Source organism: Malaya genurostris, chromosome 2 (assembly GCF_030247185.1).
Source record: "Malaya genurostris strain Urasoe2022 chromosome 2, Malgen_1.1, whole genome shotgun sequence".
Lineage (NCBI taxonomy): Eukaryota > Metazoa > Arthropoda > Insecta > Diptera > Culicidae > Malaya > Malaya genurostris.
Window position 1 is genome coordinate 92,915,364 of NC_080571.1, and position 21,318 is coordinate 92,936,681.

At 36.5% G+C, this 21,318-nt stretch overlaps 1 protein-coding gene across 22 annotated transcripts in view; it reads left to right on the top strand.

Annotated features, from left to right (window-relative positions):
- LOC131430093 (TLD domain-containing protein 2) overlaps positions 1-21,318 on the top strand; it is a 514,027-nt gene that overhangs the window by 467,240 nt on the left and 25,469 nt on the right. The window contains exon 1 of one of the 22 annotated variants that reach the window (XM_058594772.1): positions 8,703-9,239. The exons of the other annotated variants lie outside the window; for them this stretch is intronic. Coding sequence (XP_058450755.1) covers positions 9,201-9,239 — 39 coding nt within the window. The 5' untranslated portion in view covers positions 8,703-9,200. Of the gene's footprint in view, positions 1-8,702; positions 9,240-21,318 lie in introns of those variants that run through there. 22 annotated transcript variants of the gene reach the window in all.

The following is a 21,318-nucleotide window of genomic DNA, read 5'->3' on the forward strand; positions in this document are numbered from 1 at the left end:
AAAGTCGAAAGGGACAAAAAGTCGAATATAACGGAAGATAGAATACAACAATAAGTAGAATACAATGTAAGAGTGAATTCTGGGTATGTTGAATGGCATATATCCACTGAATATCAACTGTTAAACCCAATTAATCGCCAGAGTTAAGTCGAGGCAAAGTATGCGGTCCTAAAAGTCGATAATTGAATATAGTAGGAAAATGATGCAAAGTGTTTATTTCCAAATTTTTAAATTGTTTTTGGTAATCACTATCAATCTACGTAATTGCACTGCATAATTATTTGTTGAAATGAGCAGTGTCAATATTTAATTTCTAAAGCATAAATAGCTGTAGGAAAACTAATTGACAAGATTTTTAGATATTCCGAAATATTACTATGCGTGATATATAATGATTCGTTAGATTCAAAAGATACATTTCAGCAAACCTTCTATTCATTACAAATTAACACGAATTATTGTGATAGTTCAGTCGTGCTGAATTTTTCATTTTTAGTACTTTATCAGGTTCAAACCATGATCTCGAAACTGAAACAGAAGCGCATATGTTAATGAGTCCGAAGATTCGTCGGTTCTTATCCGAAGAATCCTTTGTCTGAGAGCGATTTCGATAAACTTTTGGAAGAATTCATAAAAAAACTTAGATGGAATCCCATTTCTTTTGAAGAATTAGCATAGCGAACATGGCCGAATACTGTTGTTTTCAACCAGTGAAAATATTCGTCGACTGGCAGGTGAGACAAGACGATTCGTTCCGCTGGTCAACTTATTCTTCAGTTTTGCAATGACTGAGCGGAAACATATATTGGAGAAGCCAAATGAATGAAAAACTAACAGAAAAGATAATTTATTGGAAAAAGATACGCTCAGAGACAGGACTCGAACCTGCGTTCTTATGCATTCCGTGCATACGCGCTACCATTTCGCCACTCTGAATCTTGTTTTAGTCACTCTAAAACGCCAGTCAGACACAGTAGCACGTACATCGAACATGCTCTACATCCTGGCCGTCACCCGACCGATACCTTATATCCAAACATCTTCTCTGTCCATCAAACACTAGTCTTCTCGCTTTATACCTATTTCTCCGATCAAGCATTGAGTAGGAGAGTGTATTTATAATCGCTTGTCACCTTCTTTAAAGGTGTCAGTCGCTAGCTGGACATCGTCAGCGACAGACCCCTATGAAGGTAGTATTGATTGTCTGCCCTTTCCTACCAGAAGCAGTCAACTGGTCGCTGGTCAACTTATTCTCACCTAGCAAAACCGAGCGAACCTCAATGAGTTATCGAAAATTGCAAAATCTTTCAATGTTATTTTTGATACAACATTTACAGATTTTGAAAAAGCAACAATCAATAGTATTTCCGGATTCGCAGCAAAAATATTGTTTTTTTCATCTCACAGCAATTTTTTTCAAAAGAGTACAGTGTACAGGATTTCGCTCACTGTATATCGAGAACAAAGATGTTTATATGACATTCAAGAAAGTAGAAGCATTGGCTTTTGTACCACAAGAGCACGTACCAAAAGCTTTTCAAATCATAAAATGTGATGAAAAATTATGTTCTCGGCAATCATAAAAAAAGCTCAGAGCAATGGAAAGTGAAGTAAACCATTATTTGAAATAAGTTTGTGGAACGTGCACTAAAGTGTTCTAAAGAGCCTCGAACCACTAATCCTTTGGAAGGTTGACACCAGAGATGTCTATCTTCTCTGTGTGGCGAAGAGCAAGCAAAATTTCTCCCCTCGCACTGACAACTTCAACGAGAGCTCTTCTCTTTCACATTTATACACCACTGTTGTATAAAGTGTGCACGAATCATGAGTGCGTTTGTTTATTTCCTTTTACCTCTTCCACTGAATCGCACCAAAGTGCTAGAACATTAGCTAATAAATTCTCTGAGGTGGATGCAGAAACTTTCACAGAGGTGTACACGCCGGTGAGCACTCTGCTGTATGGTTTGCGTAGAAGAAGCGTGGACACGCAAAATCAGCAAAATAAAACAATTCATTGTAAAATTTTCGGTTTTCCTTGCAAATTTTTCATAGCAAGGCCAGATCTACTCTCTATTAATTGAAGTTCACAGAAGTGTTCGCTCACCATCACGCTCCAGTGGTCACTTGGGTGTATTTAGACGAGAGCGCGTGTGAGCGATTCATGCGAAGAGAATGTGTTTCACTCGCGCCAGTTGCTTTAACCACAAGCACACACTCAAATGCTGTCTATTCGACACTGAGAAAAAGTGCGCTTTCCTCTTTGTGCAGTGCTTCGTTTTTTGCATCTTCGGTGTGGACAAGAATCTGACTCCAGCGTGTATCACTCTGGTGAAATGCCATCTCTGGTTGACACAATAGATGACGGAATCAAAAAGATTAGAAAACAGATGGAAAAGTATGACAAGTTATTTAAAATTGTGGAAAATAATAGACAACATTTATTTACAATATTTACAATAATTATATTCATTTTGTTTCATGAACGTCTTTCTTTCTGTGATTCCCTACTTTACATGTTCAAGAATGGTCTTTATCAACTTCATGAAGACATTATTTTATGTTACAAAATAACACACAAACCAATATTCCGGGCAAACGGATAGATCACAGGTTTGAGTGCCGTCCGACCTCGCTACCGCTCGATCGGACCTAAAATCGGCAAACAAACTATGTTTAAGTAAACCGGGCAAACGAGTGGATCACAGGTTCGAATGCTTAGTGCCGCATCGGTCCCTTGCCCTCGTATATGCGGCTTCGCAATTTCTCACCATTAACCATTTTCAACCATTCGTCGTATTCAACCTTTAGTAGCATTTGACCTCCTGTTATACTCTTCGACGATTTGTTGTATTCGATGTTTTGGTATTTCGACTATCTGGTACTTCGACTTTTTTTTATATTCAACCTTCTGTCGCAGTCGACCTTCTGGTACATTCGACGTTTTGTGACTTTCGATATTTTGTCATTCGACTTTTTTTCGTTCTACGTTTTGTCATTCGACCTTTTGTCTTCTAGTATAAAACCCATCTGTGGGACAGGACTGAATTTTCCAAAACCGCGCACAAAATTGTTGAAGTATTTCTTGCTTGAAAGTAATTTCGATAACCACTTGACAGAATGCTATGAAAATTTGTACATGCAAATATCAGTTTATCTCGAAATTTCATTTGTTATTACCATCATCAATTTCATCCAATACTCTTTTCTTTGTATACAAACGAGCTCTTTGAGAAAAGGAGGGGAAGGATTTGAGGATTTTATCTACCGCCCCCCGCCCCCTCCCCCCATGAAAGATTCAACATGAAGTTTCTTGAACAATACAGTACCTATTATATAAAAGTGTAAATTACTTCACCAATTCATACTTTGTTTTCAGAATTTGTTTTACAGTGTCAATATTGTGGATGACGCATTTTTCTTTCAAATTTTTGCGCCTTCTCCAACTTTTGAACACCTCCTCGCTCTATTGAACTCTCATCTCACTTGAGCCCTGATGTGAGCTTGATATGAAACCAAGAGTTACGATTATTATCAAGTTTAGAAATTTTACACACCCTTTTTTGCAATTATTTTCTCTGTTTTGGTTTAGATGTGACTGCTTCCTTGAAAGCTTGACGGAAACAACAGAAAACAGATAAAACGCAGTGTTGACAAAATACAGTAGCTCTGTTCTACGTTTCAGTTGTGATTATTGACTCAGCCAATTAACAGCTTGTCCTGAGAACCAAACCTGCTATTAATTCAAATACAAAAGGTGTGGACTTAAACGATAATAAATATTTCGCGACGTTTGGTTTAAGGGGTTGTATACGGAGTTGCGGATTAAAAAATCGAAATATTTTTTATTGCATATTCTGATAGTTCATACTATCGTAACTGACTGTGAGAAATTTCATTCAGATCGAAGATCAAAACTACCTTTGCGGTGAACGTGACATCTCAAAAATTTTTCAACCGATTTTCATAAACTTTGTTTCAAATTGTATTTATATGCTTGCGTACTTGAACGGGTCCGTTTCCATCTGAAAATTTTCGATTGATTCCAAAGAACAGAATTTAGAGTCTAGTGTTCAAAGTATGAAGTTCAGAGCCTAGAGTCTGAAATCTGGAATCCAAAGTACAAAATCCTGAATCCAGAGGCTGAACTTCTGTGTCTAGAGTCCAGTCCAGGATCCCGAGTCCGAAATCTATAGTGTAGGGATGGATCAAAATCCGTAAAATCGACGAGGAAAAATTAATATTTTAGTTTTTTTAAAGAATTTACGAATTCTTACCGATTTTATGAATTGTAATCTGATTTTTATTGAATTTTATGTTCACAATACAGACTCTAGTGTTGACAACCTACTGTCTGGAGCTCGTACTCCTGCGTTTAAGGTCCAGAGTTTAGAAACCCAAGTTCAGATGTATTGTAGGTGCGATATCGCACCCAAAGAGGTACAACCGAGGTGCGATTATTGATGATTGAAAACTGATATTTCAAATCAAAAAAATAAGGCCATGTGGCAACCGGCGAAATTTTTTCAACCAAAATTTGATCCACTGGTTTTCTGTTCCATGTCGTAAAAAGCCACAAACATTGTAGCTCCCAAGTCAAAATGTATTTTCGTGTCGATGACTGAATGGCTGCAGGAGCTTAAATGCTTCAAAATCATTTCTTTTTAATATGCAGAACGATTTGTTTGTTGTTATTTTTAACTGTCTTCCCTACTTATCCACTACACAATTACACAATTTCTCTGTTCTTTTTGTCCTTCCCTTGCCTATAGTAAAATGATGAAAAGTAATAACGATGTAGATATCTCTAAACAACTGGGGAACGTGCAACTTGAGCCAATTTGTTCTCATTTCTTATTCCAGGGACCAGATACCAAAATACAGAGATTACAGCTCAGAGTCAAACATTAATTAGAGCCCAGATTTAAGTATCCAAAGACCACTGCCCAGAGCTAGCATTTTTGCGCGTTTGCAGTCCAGAGTTCAGTATGAAGAGTCTAGCTTCTTAGAGTACAGAGTCCACAATTTAGTACTCAGAATCAGAGCTAAATAAATGTCACTGTCAACTCCGCTTGCAAAATTTGGAGAACGAAATTCATGTCCAGTCAACAACATAAGCGGAACAGTAGTTTCAAGATTGTGTTCTTTATTTTATTTACCCTTTCAGTCATTTTCGGTTTTCAGTGAAAATGATATACTGTTCAGTGTCGATATTCAACCGAAGCTTCGAGAATCGATAATGACAGAACACTTTTTTATCTGTTGATGCTCGTTTCTATAGTAGTATTGGTCTCCAAAGAAGTTCTGGGTTGCCATTACTTTGGTTTATCATATGTTAGAAACGTTTTGTACCCAAACGTCACAGATTTTCATTGCATTGCGGACGTCATTTTGGTTTCGTCTTGTCGTCGAAGAACAAGTGACGCTAACATTGATACTCTCTTTTTTGCAATGAGAGATGACACTGTTTCTTCTCTCTTCGTTTGCTTTGGAGGTAATTATTTACGAAAGAGAAAGTAAACAAAAACGAATATGATGCTGTTAGATTGGATTTTTTTTATTGAGAATGCGAGACAATTTTAAGCCCTGTTTCCTGTTCAAAGCCCAAAGTCCAGAGTCCTGAGTTCACAACCCAGTGTTTAGAGTTCACATTACAGACTGTAAGACTGTACTGTTTTTAGATCCCAGAGTTCATATCTCAAAAGTCAAAATTTAAAGTTCAGCATCCAGAGTAGCAAATCAAAGTCTTGGCATTACATTCCTTTTGTGGAATTTGGCCCTTCTCTTTCAACAGACTTCGCAGCCGATTCGTATAGAATCATTGCATGGCTGGTGCTACGATCCTACTGACACTATGAATCCTTCCAGGTCGGGGCTCAAACATATGACAACTGGCTTGTAAGACCAGCGCCGTATGCATTGAACCGCCAACCCGGGTTAGTATCCAGAGTCCAGAGTCTAAAAACCAGGGTGCAGATTACACAGTGCCTAATGAAGTTCAGAATTCAGAACTCTGAATTCAGCATTCCGTATCCAAACTTCAGAGTTCAAAACTCAGCATCTTTAGTCCACAGCCTAGAAGTGCAGAATCCAGAGACCAGAACTCAGAGTCAAAAATCCATAGTTTAGAGTCGAGCATCTACAGTTCAGAGCTCAGAATCTAGTGTTAAGATTTCAGAGCCCAGAGTCTAAGGTCCTTAGATTAGAATCCATACTCCATCAAAGTTCAAAGACTAGTGTTCAGCATCAAGAGTTCAAAGAAGTTTAGAGTCCAGACTCAAATTTCAATAGCTTACATCATGGCGTTTGTATGTTTGTATTTGAGTCCAAAGTCCAGAGTCCTGAGGTTAACAACCCAGTGTTTAGAGTTCAGAGTCCAGATTACAGACTGTAGTGTTTTAATATTCCAGAATCCAGAGTTCTTTAATCAAAGTTCAAAATTCATGGTCTAAGGCCCGAGGATTAACGCCAAGAATCCAAAATTCAGAGTTTGGAATCCAGAGTCCATAGTCCAGAATTAACAGTGCTTAATGATGTTCAAAGTTCTGAATCCAGAATTCAGCATTCAGTGTTCAGATTTTAGAGTCTAAATCTCTGCATCCAGAGTCCTCGGCCGAATACAGAGTCCATAGACAAAACCCCAGTATCTAGAATCCAATATTTAGAGTCAAAAATCTACAGTTCAGAGTGCAGAATCTATTGTTCAGACTTCAGAACCCAGAGCCTTGGATTATAATCCAGAGTACAGAATCTAGAAATAGAAGTTCAGAGTCTAGCATTCAGAGTCAAGAATTTAAAGGTTGGTTTAAAGGTTTGTTTAAAGGTTAGGCGTTTGCACTAGAGTCCAGAGTTCAGAGTTCAGAACCCCGAGTTTAGAGTTCAGCAATAAGAGTCTAGATTTTATGGTTCAGTATTCATAGCCCAGAGTTTGGAATCTAGGGTACAGCTTCCTATATTCAGCGTTCAGAATCTAGAGTCAATAATAAAATTGAAATTTTGGAGTCCGAGATCAGAGAGTTCTGAATGCAGAGTTTAGAGTTGAGCATTGAGAGTCTACATTCTAGGAGTCCAGAGTCCGTAGTCTTAGGTCGAGAATTCTGAATTTAGAATCCACGGTCCAGAGTCCAAGATTCAAGTATGCTGAGTCTAGTGTCCAGAGTCCCAAATCCAGAGTCCAGTATGCAAAGTCTTTAATTAATAATTCAGAGTACTGAGCCCAAAGTTCAGTATCTCAGAGTCCAAAGCTCAGTTTCCTAAGTCCAGAATATATAATCCAGAATCCATAATCCAGAGTCCGGAATCTTAAATAAAAAATCTAGAGCTCTGGATCCAAAATCTACAGTCTAAAAACCAGGAACCGGATGCGGATTTAATCCAGTTCCGGATTGATTGCGCAGATCTCCCACAACTGCTGAATTTTGACATCCATCCTCGTAGTTTGCCATTCAATCCTTTTCTCCCAGTTCCTCGCGCTAGAACTAACTACGGTTTCAATGAACCAGTCTCCAGTATGTACCGCTTAGATTCTTTTCCTGCAAACTTTATTAGTTTTACTATTTTAATAGCGTTATAAACATACACGACAAGCGTTAGCGTTGATGTTTTAGATTAAGACAATGATTGTAATGTATCATATGGATGTATATCATCTGTTGATACAACAGATGAGATGGTTTTATGCCTGTTGGAGAAGGAGAATGCCAGAATCTCAGTTCTAGTGGGTTTTTCCCTTACTCCTTAATAAATGAATAAATAAATATCTACAGTGCATAGTTCTTAGTTTAAAGTTTACAGTTTACATTCCGGCCATAGCAACAGAGTCCAAAATTCAGAGCTCAGTATACAAAGTCCTGAATCTTGAGTTCAGAGTTCAGTTATAACAGTCTATGTTCTAGGGTTTGGAGTCCAGATTACAAAGTTTAGTATCTACAGCCCGAAGTCTATAATCCAGAGTTCAGAGTCAATACTTTGAAGATTTCATAGTGGACAATTTATGATGAACTGTAAGGTGCCATTAGGCCTGAACTCCAACTGCTAGTGCACTGATGAGTCGAAAACAGAACGTAAACATTAAAGAAAAAAAAGTCTTGTGTATTTAGCACAAACCGGTTACTCTTTTGCGGTACAAAAACCCCAAAATGACAATGTAGAATCCAGAGTTCCGTGCGAAGACACGATTGGGTAGAGTTGAGCTAAGCACCTAGAGGCTAGGGTGCTGATACAGAGTCTATTATTTTGTAACTAGAATCCAGTGTCCAACGTTTAGAAACCAGTTTCCTGAATTCAAAGTGAATTGATCTATCAGCAATAATTGAAGTTGCGAATATTAGATCACACAACAAGCCCATGACCACTTGCACTTCAAGAACTTCAACTAGCTTCTTCAATAAATTTAAAATCCTTCAAATCAAATGCTTGATTTTATTGAACAAAAAAAATCACCACCGAATGATCCCTCGTTCCACAACAAGTTTTGATCGAATCACTCACTGGCTTCTGTTGAGTGATAAATGTTTTTATCGTGCGCGCGCTCTTTTTCCCTCTCTCTCTCACACTCAGCCTCCGGGCAAACATTGGATAAGCATCTGCGCGGCTCCACGGTGAGTCTGCTCCGCATAGTCCCCAGGTGCTACCAGGGCACACACAAAAAAATAATAAACGTTGTGAGCACCGAACAAAATCTCCCCCCGTAGGCGAACTGTGCCTTAGTAGATCGAGAGACTTTAGACGGCACGGAAGTAGCGGGATTACTGCTTTGAAGTTTTGCATCTTTCGAACGAACAACAACGCGTAGTACCGAGTTTTTGTGTATGCTATAATCGTTGTGGTGAATGAAAATTGGAGGACTTTAGTTTTGTGACCGCGAAACGAATCGTGAACGGCTCAAACTTCCGGTTTAAGGCATCATTTTTCGGTGCATATCCTTGTGCCTGTGTGCGTGCATGTGCTGAAAGCACCAACAAGTTAAGGTCATTCATGTGATATCCTGGGACTTGTGAAATAAATGAGGAAATAGTGAGGTGAAATTTTTCCAGAGTGTCGCAGGTTCGCAGGATTTTTCGTGGCCAAGTGGCATCCAATCGATACTTAAGGATGTGCTGAAAGTTGTAACATTTCATCAAACTAATAAAGGAACGCAGTCAAGCAGATCAAACGACGAACGCTTTAGGAGAGCGAGAAAAACATTATCGCAGTCGCAGAAAATGTGTGAATTGATCAGTCCACCTACATTCGACAGCAAGGTGATTCCTCATGATTGATTCATTAAACTGTTTTTTGGCCCAGCTGTACCCGACGACGGCGACCTGATGGCAATCGGGTACATTTTGCAACTGTGCACACTCAGCACAAACAATGGTGGGGGCGAGACCCGGTTTGAAATTGGAATGCATCAATAGAACTTGACGATTGCTACTATTGCTACTATTACCGAGTGTACAGCCAGCCGTCCAAAGTTCCGAAAGTTCTGGAACGTTTATTTCGCTTTGCACGAGGTCGTATTTGTTGCATGCTTTTGCGTAATTGCAATACCGGGAGGAAGAGTTTGTGCTGGTGGTATGGTTTTGAGTTTGTTTGACCAACGAACCAACAAGTGAATAATTGTTCCCTCGATGGCAACGTGGAACCATTTGCGTTGATAACATTTGTGGATATAGCTTGGCATAATTCAATTGATAGTGGGGTACACTAATTACGGTGTGGTTATTGAAAGTGGTGATAAAATGGGGTTTGTTGCAGTCTAGTTACAACACGACACAGATAGAATGAATGGAATTGTTTTTTTTTTCGACACGAGAAACGTAGCTGACATTTCTGTTCTAAATAATAATTAATTAGTTCATGTTTTCCTATTTCTCTAGCAACAGATTTACGAAGGATTATCGAAGAAATATTGCAAGAGTTTTGATAATATTTCTTTAAACAGGTGAAAGCAAAAATTGTTTTCCACACTACCGGAAATATTCATATTTATGCAAGTACAATTTGGTTAACATAGTATTTTTTATTATTGTCGTATAAAGAAATGAAAATATATGCTTTTCCCCCTTCAAATTACCACAAATATCGCATGTGATGGCGGGAAGAGTAAGTTCATCGCCTTTCACGTAGCCTACCTGTGCTCGATTCCCATTTTCGTATATAGGGTTAGGAAGTTTTTCTGAGCAACAAAAGCAATTGTGCAACTTCAGTTGAACGAATTTATTTTATTCTTAAATATTTAAAAAACTTGTTTTAATCCACCTAGTGGTTTATAATGCCCTATATTCTCAACAATATTACAGTGGTATTCTTGACTGCTCATTGAATAGAAACAGGGAAATTTTTTCGGGCACAAACTAGCAAATCCTAAAAATTGAATTTTGTTTTGCACCAGAATTAGAAGATTTTTTTCAGTTTTTTGCAGCATCGGTCCAAGTGACTGTAGTTCCAGATTACCTTTTAATTGGGCTTTGTTATGTTATGTTTGTGAAAATCGGTTGAGACGTTGAGGAGAAAAGTTGAGGGACCAGGTATATTCAAGTCCCGGGTTGGCGGTTCAATGCACAGGACGCTGGTCTTACACGCCAGTTGTCGTATGTTCGAGCCCCGACCTGGAAGGATTCTTAGTATCAGTAGGATCCATAGTACTAGCCATGCAATGATTCTGTACTCTAAGAATTGAAACAGAAAGGCCAAATTCCACAAAAGGGATGTACTGCCTAGACTTTGCTTTTTAGGTATATTCAAAGTCGGTTCATATGATTGGATGTTTTGGGACCTAGTTAGAAGATTGTTTCCTTTTTTGCACCAACGCACAGTGGTCCCAGTTATGTTAAAACACTCGATTTTTTTTTGAATATAATTAATGTTGCCATAAAAAAAAACGTAGAAAAAAATTTTTTGTATACAATACGAGATAGAGCATTTAAGTCTTTGAAAAAGTTGTAAATCATGTTTGAACAAGAAAACATGCTGAAGACATGAATACTTTAAATTACATTGGTATCGAGATAGGATGCATTGTTTTTTAGTGACACCCAAAATCAAGTTTTTCCATTAAACTTTTTTCAATGAGTGTTTAGAATTTTTGAATTTTTTACAAATATATTTTAATTATCAAAATATACATTTTCATCACAGACTGCATATTTTGTATTTTACAAATTAAAAAGTTCTTTGAATATCTTGAAAATGTGAAACCGATTTCAACAAAATTTGAAAGTATGAAAGTATGATGACACTATTAAAAAAATTTGTTAAAATTCGCTTAAATTTATATGAAAACTCTTTTAAACCATGACCCAACATTCCCCAATATATATGTAGCACCCTAATATACAGTATTCGTTAACCTTGCACTTTAACTTAAAAATTATACACAGTAAACGAGAAAATAGGAGCAGGCAACTCACCAAAAATAAACAAAAATGCTACAACAACAGGTGGGTGGGTAATATCAGAGACATAACTGGATGACGTGAATACGAATAATACTGGCACGTTTCCTTCCCCTTTTTCATTAATAGAATTTATAGAAGTTTCATTTCGGTAATCTTTTTATTATGTTGTGTAGAAAGATCTAAATTGAAAAAATGAAAACATGTAGTAAACTTACAAAGCACGAAAACCGTTAAAAACGTATACAATTGACGTTTCCGAAAAAAAAACTCCAGCTTTATCTCTCTACGCATTTTACCTAGAAACTCTCGAAGCACCTTCACTAAAGTACGGATTAGTTATGAGAAGTATGAGATATATCTACGGCTTTCTATATTGATGTTTTAGGTTCGAAAAGAGCCTCTATGAAAATTTTTCTCTACTGTAATGGAAATGAACAATACAATATCTTTAATGTAATGAACGATAAAACATCTGAGACCACTCGCACACCCTAAAGTCAACAAAGCGTATTTAAACCAATACACAAAAAAAAACAATTAAAAAATGCCTATAAAAGTATGCGAAAATATTCAAATTAGACTCTACCAGACTGTAAACCTTCACTAAACTGATTTTTTAAAATTTTGATTTGCACACGGAAAGACCAAAACCAGCCTTTTGGCGAAAAAATTATTTGATTTTCTGATTTTAGTTAGTTATTTTTTGAGACAACTAAAAAAATCTTACTTTTGCTAATTTAGATTTTTTAATTCTAATTCCCTTAATAATAATAAAATATTTGTTGAAATGGCTATTTTTTTAGTTGAATTCACCAATTAAACGTGCTGTTTTTTCTTAGCTAAGGCACACTTCATATCCATTCAACTAATTTTTTAGTTGAATTAGAGAAATAAAACGTTGTTTTCAACCAACATAAATAATTGCATTGGTTTCAGCAATCTGCAGCTTTATGGCGCACTGTCACCGAAAATGTTAAAACCGCAATGACTACACACTACTATCGAAAAAAAATTAAGTCGCGGTTGTCTTTTCTTTATTGGCAGGTATAAATACGATGTTATATTGGAGAAAAAGACCTAAACAAAACATCAACTTCTTTTCGAAAATTTTTCTTCTAAGTCGCAGTTTTCTTCATTCGACTTCGCGAAATCGACTCTCTCACTGAAAACTTTAAGCAATCGGAAAACATAAACCGAATACATATACAATTTGAGCGCAACATTCGAGACTCACTTCACTGTTCCGCGTAAACACATTATTACGCACAATCGCTTCAAATGCGCACAAATTCTGAGTAAATACACTTTCCACTAAGAGTTTGAATCATCTTTATATATCGGTTTAGAAATCGATATATGGATATATCGTAACACATTCGATAAACATCTAAACAATTTGCAAGCAGTTTCAACAAGACTGTCCTTTTTAGCCTTTTAAACGATTGTTTTGCTTTGACACTTCTCAAGAGTTTTTGGCTAATAAACTTGTTAATAATCCCAATTTAATTTTTGTTTTCTTTGTGCTGTTCTTCAGTAATGATGGTGATAGATAAATAGAAAAAAATTTCTGATTTTAATAACAAAATTAGTTGTCAATGAGAATTTCGTGTTGGATTGAAATATTGCTGGTTTGTGTCCAGGATATTCGCCAACTAAACACATTCTCTAAAAATTAGAGTTTTTTTCAGCAAAGTAAATTCTCAATTTTAACTAATTTCATAGTTATTTTGGAAATTTTGTTGTTAAAATCAACTAATTCAAAAACAGTAATACGAATTAGGCGCAGAGCTAATTTCGGTCGTTCCGTGCATATTTCAACAGATAAGTAATTCTAATAGTTCTTTAGATAACATTTAGAGCCTTCAGAAGTGCTGAATGTAGAATGCAGCAGAACTACTTACAGCGCAAATTGATTCAATACTGAAGCAATCTTTGTGATGGGTTTTCTATTTACGTGATTTCGTTCGAAGCTTTTCCACAAATGGGTGGTTATTTTTTTTCGGACTTGCATATTTCAACAGAAGAGACTATCAAAATACTGCGCGGGATTCATTTCTGACTTTCAGAAAGGCCAAATTGTGGAACTGTCTGAGATATTAAACACTGTTCGGAGCATTTTTCTCGAACTCGAAGAAACCAAATGCTGGCTTTATTTGCACTCGTTTGGTGCGAGTTTCGTACTGCGGAAAGTGTACAAATCTAATCAAATTATTCTAGGTTTGCACTAAGCTGAAGAGTTGATTTTGTAGAATGTTTCCCATCTTTGTTCACTTTTGGTTGTATTTCGCTCCAATGCAACCGACCAGCAACTGGATGACGCAATCGCTCTCGCTTGAAGCGAAACTCGCACTGCGAACGTCAGATACGAGAATGTCGTTTTGAGTTTTCTTCTTTTATATTCGTTGATACCAAACATTTCGAAAAACTTTAGTTTTCAATTATTTGTGATTATGTCATTTAACTGAAAATGTTATCATAAATTGATGATTATATTTCCGATGGCATGTAGCAAAAATTATGTTGATACGTTAGATAAAACAAGATATATTCACATTCATAAACTTATCACTCTTCCAAATTTTGAAAATGCGCCCCCTAGTAAAGTAAGTCGTATTCACGACAAAACAGCGCATACACTATCAATATTGCACGAAGAAAAACATCTTTTTCGAAGCATTGTTGTCGATTCGATTCTTGCACAAAACTAGTAATTGGATGCCACGATTCTTGCACAAAACTAGTAATTGGTTTCACTCAGAGCAAATTTGATAATATTGAAGTATATTTATGGCACAATAAGTACATTTTGCATTAAGCAAAATTTAGTGGCCACCATTTGGATTGTCTACCGTAATAAATTTCAAAAAGCAAAAAGGAGGAAATTTAATGGACTTTCGTGTTTTATTTTTAAAACACCAGCACAAGTTTTTACGCAATTAAGTTGATTTATACCAAAATAACGAATAGTTAGAAAAAATATTTTTTTAATCATAAAGACTTAATCCACATTTATTTCGAGGCGATTGAAAGTGCATAAGGGGTTTTTCATTCAGAGAAAACTTAAAAATCGAAGATTTTTTTATTATGGAATCTTCAAAATACGACATGACACACACATATATTCAAGGAAAGCATTAATCAAATGCCATTTTCCGAATAAATATTAATAAATTTAATGTTCATCAAAAACTTGAAATTTGAATCATTTATTTAACGCAGCTTTATACCGACTCTTCATTTTGATTTATAAACTTTATGAAGAATGGGTCGCTTGGCTGGAATATGATCTTACAGTTGTTTTAAATACGGTTACGTGAAGTTTAAAGTTTTTATACTCGGTAATACTGATGACTGCTACCAATACTTATTAAAATGAAAACTCTTTTTTATCCACCTAGTGGTGCAATGATGCCTTTCTCATATTACTTATATTTTCAAAAACATCACTAGAAGATTCTGTCAAGATTATTTTATCAAACTTGAATAAAATCAAAAACTTTCTTCTGGGCTAAACTATTATAACTTTATCAATTTGTAAGCAGTTATGTCAAGTTAATATACATTCAAATGTGGCAACCCTGCAAACTATTCAACATTTAAAAAAGTACGATGTGTGCTAAGCGGTGGTGTTTTCTTCTTTCGTACCAGCACGTACCGGTTTGGCATAATTTTGTATGACAGCTTAAAAGTTTGGATTCTCATCGCCCTATAATTTCGGAACCAGTTCTGGATGAAATTGGACAGTATCTTTGAAGACACTGAGAGCTTTTATTTGAATCATGATTGTTAACCGTTTCTGAGAAACCGAAGTGGGTTCCGTTTTTAGAGATTTTCTTCACTATTACCGATGCGTTCGGAAGCAGAAACCGGGAACTTGTAGTCCCGGAGTAAATTTAAATATCCACTAACTAATAAAATCTATCAATTGGATGCATTCACCAATAAGTTCCATAAAAACTCGCACCTCGCTTCTCCACAACTTTTGAAAAATTACTCATGAAATTGAAAATTTCCACTTATCGCGCTGTAATACCGGAACCAAAAGTTGGATCTGGATCAACTTTTTGGAGACTTTAAAGAATTTTAAGACTTTTATTTGCATTTTTGTTTGTAAAAATCGGTTAAAAAATTTCCGAGAAAATTAGGAGCGTAATTCCGGAACCGGAAGTCGGATAAAAATAAAATTCCATCGCAAACTATGGGACTTTAAGACCTTTCGTTTGAATCTAAGTTTGTGAAAATCAATCACGCCGGTGAAAAGTGAGTGACATTTTTTCAGTGCATATCACCCTATAATTCCGGAACCGGATGTCCTTAAGACTATAAGACCTTTCATTTGAATCTGAGTTTGTAAAGATCTGTTCAGTGATCTCTGAGAAAATCGAGTGACATCATTAGACACACACACACACACAGATATTTTTTATTTCTTTTCTTTTGATCCATTGATTGATGGAAATAGGTGCATTCTCTTCGAGTTTTCGCGTCGCCATAACAGAAGTAGAGTCGCAACAAAAAAACTATGCTCGATTCTATCACAGTTCGTTGATGGATGACTACAATAGCCCTAAGTGTTTTTGATTGTTTAATAGTTATGTTGCAACAAAATTTTCAAAATTATGATTTGTTTTCGTCAAATTTATTCAAAAGGAATAAAATTAAATTGATCTAATTCTTTAAAAATTATTGATTTTTTTTTCAGTGTATATTCGAGCGTTCTCTAGGTTTTCTACAACCTATTCTTATACACATTTCGGATCAAATTAATAGTTTGTGAAGTTACAGTGACTTGAAAAAAGTGCTTGCAAAAATACATACTTTCATTTTTCAAAATCAGCCTTGAGTCGATTAGGCCTCTCCGTCCGTGCAGAACAATTGCTATGTTATACTAAAATGTATGCAAAGCTTCACCTAAATCGGAATATGTATGTAAAGTCTAATGTCATGTCCATGTCTGGAATTGGAAAAAAAATGTAAATTAATGGCATCTGAAATACACCAGAGTCAAATCTGATGCATTTTCAAGTTGATTTAATACAAGATTCATGCGTTTTGATATATTTTTACGTATCGAAGTATGCAATTTTACGTGTTTGCGTAAAATACTGGGTATGTTTCACACAAATTCAAGTGAATCATCTAAAATTCAATTATTTAACGAATGATGTTTTTATGTATTGAATCATATTGGGATTTACGTTTCTGGTAATTTCAATAAATTTTTACTGTGTGAATTAAATGATACAAACCATTATATATGAGTTTCTGATGTGAAATTTACTTTTTGATTTTAGTATTATTCAAACGATTTTTCTATTGGTGGTTTCTTATCCCGATGATGGTTTTGTTATTGAAAAAAAAACATTCGATTTTATAGATTCTGCTGTTCTTTGTAACAGTTTTGCGACGGCCAAGCGAAAGTTCGGACCCTCAATGTTAAATTTTACCAGTTATGTTATCTGTTTTAAACAACTTTCAATTCAATCACTTCTGTTCTTTTCGGTTCGGCTCACGCACCTTTGATCCTCAATCACGATTGGTTAAGCGAATAATTATAAACATTAACTGTTTCACTCATGTAAAACATCATGAGTTAGTAACACGCCAACCGCCTGACGCGCATTGGGCTGACCTGACCCTCCCCTGACTTTTACAAGCAACACGATGTCTGAATGTCTGTTCCGAACGAAGGTTCACCTCACCCTCCGTCAGAATCTCAGCCACTCCTCCCGTCCGCATTCCGCACATCTAATCACAGCACGTGTTAATTGTATGCACTTGAATAGTTTGATGCGCGGGGTTAAATACCGACCGCCAAACCTGGTTACAGGCAGTTCAGTGCATCTACGATGAAAGCAACCGACAATAACAATTGTGTGCAGCTTTGTTAGAATAACTGCTCGGCCGACGTAAATGACCAATCTGGTCCAGGATGCTTCAATCAGTTTTGTAAACGATAATCGCGTCCAACGACAATAGGTAAACTAAATCGTCGTCGTCGTCGTCGCATCACCTGGGCTGCGCGGGGGTGCGTTTTTAAACGAAATTAGTTTCAACTAGATTGTTCGGTAGGTGCTTTAGATTGCCTGTTGATTACGGGGCGCTTTGTCAGAATGGGTGCATCACTCAGTTGGCAAGTTAAGCTAGGCATTAAATTACGATGCGATTTGGGTCAACTGATCTCATCTTATTCTCCTTTTTTTTTTTTGCTGTGCGTAGTACCGAGTTCCGTTTATTCTACGTCTGATTTAAACAACTACGTTAGCACATTGTGGAAAATTTTCTGGGTAAATCTGAAACAGTGCTTCCGGCTAGTAGAAAAATTTCGACATTTTAGGAAACGCAATTCCACGAAAAAAACCTATAATCCGAAGAACTCCTCTTCCATCTTGACTCCACCGACTTTAACTGTTTGCGCGCCGGAGGCTGTTTCGGTGCAAACAGCGGACGATTTACGGTCGACTTTGTTTTGACGGTTTACTCTAGTACGGATGATGTGTTCACAAGTGTCATCTACGGCTTGGATGTACATATCTCGGTGCTGATGCGCTTTTTTGTGAGATTGTGCTCGATCACGAGTAGGAAATAGCCTTGTGATAATTTCGTTTTGAATGATGACTAATTTTAAGCTCGTGATTGAAGAAGAGGTTATTATTAGATTAGTGGCATTGTTTTGAAAATTACCGTGTCCGCAAACAATGCTAGCTACTGGAATTCAATGCAGATATTGTAATTATAATTATGTAGTACCACTGCTGATATAAACAAGTTGATTTGACTGTAAGGTTATATTTCATTTGTTTTAAAAAAAATGTACAATCATTTGTCAAATCCATAGAAAGGAAATGGCCTCTTTGTGAAAACAATACAGGAGTATTTTTGCATTGTCACAGTCTGTAATGCCATAATGAAGTATAGTAATAGCTTTGTAAACAGTCTAAATACTAATTAAAATCCTAACAAGAAAATATGGACGATACTAAGTGCGATTCAGACGAACTTTCGTCAACGCATCTAAATATCAACGGTGCATCTACCGTCATTCTAATTCATTTGAACTGATCTACACCTTGTATTCGTCAACGTTTACTCTCTTATAAATATTCTCTCCTTTTCCTGTATCGCAGGCTGAAGTGTGTATGAAATTTCAGCCCATCATTTAGAGCGACGATGCAAAAAACAAATAGAAAAATTTTTAAATTTGGCTCGAAATTTTTTGTACACTCTTAGAAAAATGAAATTTACACTTGACGTAAATTCAAACAAGCCGGAATTTCCTCGGTGACTACATAGTAATATATCTATTACGTGTAAAAATACTACTTGTGTCTGTATCGATATAAAGACTGTCCCAGAAAGTATGGACGCACTTTCATTTCGCTATAAATAATTCACAAGTGTTAGATAGTCAAATTTTATTCGATATACTGATAATATTAGACTACAACAACAGAATATTATTCTAAACATTTGCTACTTAGCCATTGTAGACCAGCTGGCGCACCTTCTTGCGAACGTTCCTCATTAAATTCCTGTCCTCAAGACTTCCTGGCGACAAGTTTTGACACTTTTTACCAATCGTTTTCGAACTGTTGAATGGTTTCGGCTGCCGAGACATGTTTCCTAAGATGTGCCTTCGTTAATGCCAAAAATTCCTCAATTGGTCGAAGTTGTGAGCAATTTGGTGGATTCATGTCTTTTGGGACGAAAGTGACATTTTTGGTAGTATACCATTCTACTGTTGATTTCGAGTAGTGGCAAGAAGCAAGATCTGGTCAGAAGACAACAGGATCCTTGTGGCTTCGAATCATGGGTAGAAGTCGTTTTTGTAAACATTCCTTGATGTATATTTCGCTGTTCATTGAAGCAGCGGTGGTCCATTTTTCGTAGTATTTTGCTCCAATGCAAACGACCAGCAGCAGGATGGTGCAATCGATCCTCTTTGAAGGGGACCTGGTTCTGCGAGCTGAGCGTTTGAGGTTTTCTACCACGCAAAAGGTCTGCTCTTATTACTGGCGACTGCTGCTCCCGACAACCGAAGCCCAAATGAGAGCATGACCTTAGCGTTTGAGGTTTTGTACCGCTTTCTTTGCCGACTTGACAACCGAAGTCCGAATGAGAGCACGACCTGAGCTTTTCACGTTTTATACCTGATTTGTTCTAACTGATGTTGGTTGGAGAACTTCACCTCGACATCCAGTTCCGTCTGAAACACTAGAAGAAATGAACGATTCAAAACTTACCTTGTATACTCGTTCTGTGTATAATCGGAACTAATATGTGACTGGCTACCTAAAAACCGTCGTCCGGGTGGGAAAAAGGCAAGCAAACGTGATGAATTTTCCAATCAATCAATCACAAATTTCTGATCATATTTCCTATCGCTCGCAGAAAAAATTATGTTGTTGGGTTAAGCCCATCAAGAGATATTCGCAATAAAGTTCTGCCCATTCTTGTACAGGGTAAGTTTTGAAAAGGCGCCCCATAATAAAGTAAGTCGTATTCACGACAAAATTATCGTAGAATCGATTTATGATATTTAGAAGAATCGCAACATTCACTATCATGCCCGTTTTACCAAGATTTCTCTTTTTTTCAGGTCTTATTTCGAAGATTGACTAAAACTTTGAAAAAATGAATTCGTCTACTCAAATACTATACCACGGGTTGGCGGTTCAATGCATAGGACGCTGGTCTTACAAGCCAGTTGTCATATGTTCGATCTCCAACCTGGAAGGATTCATAGTGTCAGTAGGATCGTAATACTAGCCATGCAATGATTCTGTATGCTAATAATCGGCTGCGAAGTCTGTTGAAACAATTCCACAAAAGAAATGCAATGTCACGACTTTGCTCACTACTTAAAAGGTCGTCCTGAGCAAATAACTGTATTCTATTTTCCCATAAATCTTCTTTCAACATAAATTTACAGAAAAAAGTACGGGTGTGTAATGCCAGAGACATGACTGGATGTCGAAAAAACGAATAAAACTGACACTCTTTCATTATACTGCCGAATATCAATTATTGGATCGATTTTGTGAATTTTGCAAGCTTTCCCCTTTTTTCACCACTACACGGAGAACCCGCAGAAATCAAAATTACAATAGTGCAATTTTTGTTTTACGTCCTGGTTGTTTCAACTAAAATGTTGTAGATTAAACTAACATATCTGTTGATTTTGTCACAACCCTTCATTTAAACTAAATATCTGTATTCGAATGCTGTCACTTGGTTGAAAACGAAGACAGCAAGACGCAAAACAAATATCCTCTTCATTTCACCATTGGAAATTTGCAATGGCAAATGAACGTCATTTATGTCAGTTACGTAGTGTGAAAGTATCCATTTAAGTGAAAGTATGCAGAAAAACAGAGTTTAATTGTATAATAAGTTTTCCATGTACTTGAATTGATATTCTTACAATATAAATGTTTTAATTTCATCTGCAATATATTTTTGGACAGTTTATGTTAGCATAAAAACGTTTAATGCTTTAAAATTACTGCTAAAGTCAAGTGATAGTATTTGTATTTTCTTGAAAGTGCATCTGTAGTATCAGACTTATCAGCAACATTCTTGAAAACGGAATCAAAAAAGCTCTTTTAGTGAGCCACTCTGACAACTGAATTATTTTTTGCTTTCATGCATACAGGTAGCTTTGTTGGGAATGTGTCATTACTCAGTTGCACGTGTGACACCTAATCGAAACATTTCTTTTCCCCGTCATTTCTCAACAGTAATGTTTCATTACTCGTTTGTGGTGCGTGTCTTTGATGGGTGTCATTGCTTACCAGTTTAGCATGATAAATTAAACATGACAGTTTAGTTAAAGCAACAATCGATTATTTGTACCAAATTTTAACCAATCAAATTCAGAAATAACAACTAACATTTTAGTTGTTTTGCGATCGTTGGGTTTTGCGTGTAGAATTTGAAA